Here is a 6000-nt window from a genome sequence, read left to right as displayed (position 1 = left end):
TGCGTGAATATTAGTGTGCTGACTGTTCACCGGAAACTCTAAAATCCTCTCCGCTCAAACAGACAACTATGTGTGAATTGTTACGAGAATATATATATAAATATATATATATATATATATCATTACTAAACCAGTGACTTTGCAGTGACAAAATGTTTTTGGAATAGCCCAACTCACCTCAATGCCATTGCTACTCCGGCAAGAGTTTCCGCTTTGGTGAAGGAGCCTACATGTATGGTGGATACAAGACCTGGAACAACGATGAACAATAAAATGGATCATTGGGAAATTCACTTTAATGAATTGTGAGCATACACAGTGGTTACAACAATGACTGCAAAACCATCCCTATATCTACAAAAATTGCTTCCGTTAGGAGACACATACCAAGAGATATATAACTTTAAATCACACAGCAGTCATTAACATGGATAGAAGGCGGATTTCGGGTTGTGCTTGGAACTTTTGTGCGATTAGGAGTTGGAGAGAGGCCAGAACAGTAATTCATTCGCCTGAGATTTTTCGCGGCTATTTGATTAAGGTTTTTCCAGCACATGTACCAAGGCGTTTCGTCGAAAAACATTCAATCGTCGACGAAGGTATTTCTGGTGTTTCTTGCCTCTGGGGTTTTTAATGCAATAAATAACGAGTTCTATCATTTCTAACCACCAAACTATCTAACTAACTACCTGTCTTTTCGACTTCCGAATTTTAACGGTTTAGCCAGCCTTTCCTGGAGCCGTCAACTGCATTTTAAATTTAGAGAAAGAAATCGGTTTTGGTCACTTTGAGCTAAAGGCAAGTGTCAGAGTGGGCTAGGTCATTTTCCGAGACATTTTGATGGTCACAAAATAAACGGACAGATGACCTCTAGGAATTCGATTGCTGGAAGACCAAAGCAGGTCACTTAAACCAACATGGAACCACGTTATCTGTTCACAGTACCGTCATCACATAGACTTGATTTGCGCTAAGGAACGGCTTCAAGATACTGGTCAACCTCACCGGCAGGCGTAAATCACTAAAGTACTGAGCATCGTCGACGCTACAAAAGGGGAATTCTGCTAGACTCATCGTATGTCCATTATCTAATACCTCAGGCTCTTCTACCTATTTCTATCAAAAGGTGGCATTGAGTAAAAACCTTTAAAAGCTGGAAGCCGCCCTATTCTTTTGACATTAGCTGTCTCTGGATGTTCTATCCATCATAATGCAGAACATTTGGAGGTGTGACAATTTCGTTTTCGTCTTGGAAGATCCATTCAGGACCACTGTCACGCGCGGTGTGGTGAAAATTTATCTCCCCGTCTGAAAATGTACAGCACAAATTTTAATTCCCACCTCCGACTTGGTGAACCAATGGTATAGAAATTGAACATTCCAACAAGCCCGAAAAATTCATGTCATCAACTTATTGGACTGATGCAACTGTCAAATAAAAAACACTCAAAATGTCATGAAAAATGCTTTGTCATATGCACCGAGTGTCTTGCACAACACTGATCTAGATGTTGCAAGAGAAGTGAACGGATTCTACCGCAATGCAGACGGTAGAATAAGGGTGATTAATGTGTTGACTGAATTAAGGAGTCTCTCGTAATATATACACAACGGAAGCAGATCCTCATCGTAAATGCGTGAAACTATCTGTTGGTGTGATCAGAGTTACGAATAGCAAGTCAGCGACTGCACTAATTCGAAGTCGGATAAAAAGTGACATTTGAGAGAGAGAGCTCATTGAGTGCCGATTGGTTAGCCTGGACATCAGCCTGGGTGAGCTAAGAGTTTAGCAACTCCAGAGAGGACTAACCACCCTGTTTCGACGGTGTACACTACGAATCATCTGGCGCCTCCGCACCAGTTCCAACCAGTACACAGGAGAGACTCGTCGGGCTGAGGTATGAGGAATGTGGCAATTGCCACAAATCGAACGCTGGCTTGGTAGCCCACCGTCGAGTTCACGACAATGAAAGTGTTGGTATAAATATGGTCGCCCAATCGGCGTGCGCTGAGTGTTCCCGCCTTTTTCCGACGAAGATTGGCTTAAGTCAACGTCGCCCGCACGCAAAACACAACATAATGCAGATAGGCTTGGCCGAGTGAAGTATTCCGGCACCCACTGGTCACAACAATGGTCACAATCGCTCTTGTGCCAGGCTAAAAATGTATATGCGTCTTGTGGTACGCAAACCGCGCTGTTCGCGAGATTGGAGCAGTATATTCTTGGTCGATCGGTAATTAGCATCAAGACCAGGTTACTGGTGCTTAACTGGCAAGCACTACTGGACGAATCGTCATCTAGTGCATCAGACCAAACTATCGGTCAAATGGCGGCCTACTCATCAGAAGCCGACGACTATAGCTTCCGGTTTAAACAAACCGTGGGTTGTGCCGTCACTCTTGGAATCTGATGCTGACAGTTCGCTCGCTAGAGTTGACCTTCTGGCATTTGCCCGAGGGTCGCAATCTGGTATCATGACACCGGAGCAATTCCTGTCACTCCTGGACCTCCACGCCTTCAGGACATTTCCACGCACCTGAAAAACTGTATCACGTCGCCGCTGTCAGTTAGCCTATCGGATCCCAGTCAACCGAAAACAGATCCGCCGAGTCAACTACGCCGCCATCCAGACTCTATGCCACCAAAGACGTAAAGATGCAGCACCTGCTGTGCTCGATGAGTCATGGATGGATATATAGAAAGGTAACTGTGGCCTACCTCTGGAGGCCGGGAAGTATTGGAAACAGCTGCTATCAGTTCCAAAACACGTGAATAGTCGGTCAAGCCGCTACTGGAGCTTGACCAAGCCAGCTACAGGAGAGGAAGTCGGCCGCACGATCCGTTTAATGGGCGATTCGTCTCCAGGCCCGGACACGCTCCAGCCCAGGATGTTCCGCCGGTTCAATGCTACCGTGCTCACTGGGTAGATAAACTTATTGTTATTATCTGGGGGTTGACCCCCACATCTGTGTCGTGCACGCATTACCTTAATTCCGGAGTTCCCAAATCCGACTTTACCAAATCAACCTAGACCGATCTCGTGTCATCCATTCTTGCTTTCATAAAGAGCTTGCTGATCGCTGGAGTCATAGATTGCAACTCCCCTCACTCCTGTTTGCATTTCTCAATCGAGACGGCTGTTCGGAAGCTATATCGCTGTTACATGCTCTGCTTCGTCACTCTTCAGCAACTGCTTCTAGCCTCAGCCTGGCGTTCGTTGATATCTCGAAAGCGCTTGATTCGGTTTCGCATGACCCAATCGTCAGATGTGCCGGGGCGTTTGGATCACCATAACATCTACTTCGATACATCGCACATTCCTATGATAATGCTGAAGCAGTTTTCCCCAGTTCCGAGGTTCATTGTCACAGAGAGAGGTAAGGAGCTAAGGAGATTTCCACTCCTCAATATTACTCACCATGGCAAGGGATGAGATTCTTGGATTGCCGATGACGCAACTGAGATACCAGTTCCATGACACCTTAGTGAGTGGTTTTGCCTTCGTGGGTCGTGTGTGCAGAAAGTCAAGCATGTTTTAAAGAGAAGCTTGAAACTGGGTTTATGCTCGGCTGGAAGAACCTTTGATTTATTCTGACCATATGAGTGAAAATATTAAGTTACCCAACTCAGGCGAAAACGTACGATGTCAGTTTTGAGTTTGGTTATGATACAAACTGTAGTTATGTGAGGAATAGACTTCAAGGAGTAGTTCGCAGTGGTTGATCTTTTTTGCACTACACTACGGATTTCAATGGACACCAAATTATCTGGCATCATCAGTGGTTAACTCCTACGTCGTATTCTTGGTTTGGGCTATCCTTTTGTCCATTTTTTCGTGATATATCAGAAACAATAAGAAACCAGTATACCTATGACGTTTTAGGGGTTTTCGGCAAACATTCTACACTTACCGCCCACTTTCTTCACAGTGTCCAATTTGGAACCCTATTCTGGTCATGCGTTTATCAGATTACTGATATTTCGCTACTCGGGAGTTACATTCGGGCTCCTCGTCCGTAGTCCTCGTATGTATCTAATGATGAATAAGTTTCACCAACCAACTGTGCATATCGCTTGACTGCCTTTAGTCTGCAGTTTCCTGCAGTCTGTTTCTTGAGTGACTAATTGTAACGCGACTTCTTTGTGCATATCATTAGCATATTGTGAGCTATGACCGTGTATTAGCTGCCGACAGTCTAGTATATGTAGGTAACCCAAATGCTCCTGGCCGAGCTGAACAAACGGATAATCAAATGCGTAAATACGCGAGTGATTTCATTTTGCAAACAAATTGCACGTGTTTTTGGTAGGAAGTCACCTGGGAATAGGACAAATGCTCGGAATTAGATGCTCTAAGTTATCATGGTTGTTGTCGTTGTTGAACTATTTCACTATTACAGTATTGGGGGAAATATGAAGACTAAGCGAACAACCTATCTGCAGTGACAGCCTACTAGCACCTGATCGCAAGTAAGATAACTGTAAAAATAATACACCGAGGGGATACACTTAAGGCCTCTTTTCTGTATTCGCTTGCCTATCAGTCATTTGCGTTTGTAAAGAAGTCATTGCATGATATCACTGGTTCGTAGGCTGTTTCGCGGTTTAACCCTTTGTCCAAGAGTCACATTTTTAAAATGATCGAAACGGTTTGTCGTGTTTGTCCTGTGTCTGTCGGCGGTTACCGGGTCACCGGTTTCTAGACTGTACCGTTTGACGTTCGGTGAACAATCAGGCTGAATTTTTCGGAAGCTGTCTACAGAATTACCAAACCACTCAGTGCCATATACAGTTGCCTTAACGAAAAAAACTCACCATCCGGAAAAGTAAGACTAATGCCCATGTTAGTCCCCGTATAGTTCACGCGCCACTCCAGAAGACAGGGTGGATAGAGACGCGGCACAGATGGTGCGAGGACCAGACGATCCTCACAAAGCGGTACAGATCTGGGCGGACCGTGTTGCCTCAGGAACCTGTAATAACAGGATTGAGGGGCGTCATTCAACGAAAAAAGCAGTACATTAATCCAAACACAAAAAGTTCGGATAAGTAACGGATATGGTTTGTTCACTGAGGTGAGCACCATGAACGGATTGTTGTGTCAGTGACGGTGGTCCAAATTACTTGTGTGTATTTTTTGGTATACATTCAAACCACGGGGCTTGACCCTCAGTTATGATTAATTGTACGGATCTGTAGTGCCGTCAGTTCACTAGTTTGTCCGTAAGTAGATGACAACATAGTTCTATATAATTCGTCCTTGGTATATATAGAAATTGATCAAGAAGGTCAAATATTTTTTATCGGGAAAATATCTAGATTTCGACAAGCTGAGGTACATGGGAAGCAAGAAAAGTCCTGTAGGCATTGTATCCCACGACAAGTACAGTGTGGGACTGGACCTAATCTACCTACCACTGCATACAAATGCCGGTTACTCAAACTGACAGACCCAAAGCACTGGAGTCGTCCTTAAATGCTGCCAATAAATCGCAGCACGAAGCTCTGGGAGTTTCAGGTCGGGAGCCCAGGAGAGCTGAAAGGGACAAGCCCTGTGATCGCTATCAAAAACGAGTAGATCAAAATTATCGCAGACTGCAACAACCGAGCATAACTGAAGGGAATGTCATGCTGACCGTATGTGTATGAGTAGCTGCACTCCGTTGCGTGTATCGACCGCCTCACTACCCAGCATTGTACCGACCAAATCACCTCAGACTGTTTACGCAATGCTCGGAATGAAGTCATTCAGCTCATTTAGCGACCAACTATGGAAACTATGCTGCATACACTAAACTCAACACTCCTAGATATCCTCATGCTACCAACAAAATATAAACAGTTCAGGAGGAAGAAAAAATCATGAAACGATTGAACCTTCCATCTGAGAATCGTCATTCAGGAAGCCAGTCAACAAATGACCAGGTGATAGAAACTCCGTAATCAAAGGAGTGCGAGGCATACACACTGTTGGTCAGCCGTTCTTCACTCAACTGCCT

General features: G+C 44.6%; 1 protein-coding gene across 1 annotated transcript in view; it reads right to left on the bottom strand.

The window, feature by feature from the left end:
- The window catches only part of T265_09283 (hypothetical protein), a gene marked incomplete at both ends in the record, with an annotated part of 108599 nt that overhangs the window by 45001 nt on the left and 57598 nt on the right, over positions 1–6000 (bottom strand). Inside the window, 2 exons of the mRNA XM_009175311.1 lie at positions 178–250; positions 4817–4974. Of these exons, the coding sequence (XP_009173575.1) occupies positions 178–250; positions 4817–4974 (231 nt within the window). The remainder of the gene's footprint in view (positions 1–177; positions 251–4816; positions 4975–6000) is intronic.

The sequence above is a fragment of the Opisthorchis viverrini genome (assembly GCF_000715545.1).
Source record: "Opisthorchis viverrini unplaced genomic scaffold opera_v5_267, whole genome shotgun sequence".
Classification (NCBI taxonomy): Eukaryota; Metazoa; Platyhelminthes; class Trematoda; order Opisthorchiida; family Opisthorchiidae; genus Opisthorchis; species Opisthorchis viverrini.
This window is presented reverse-complemented; position numbering and strand designations above follow the sequence as displayed.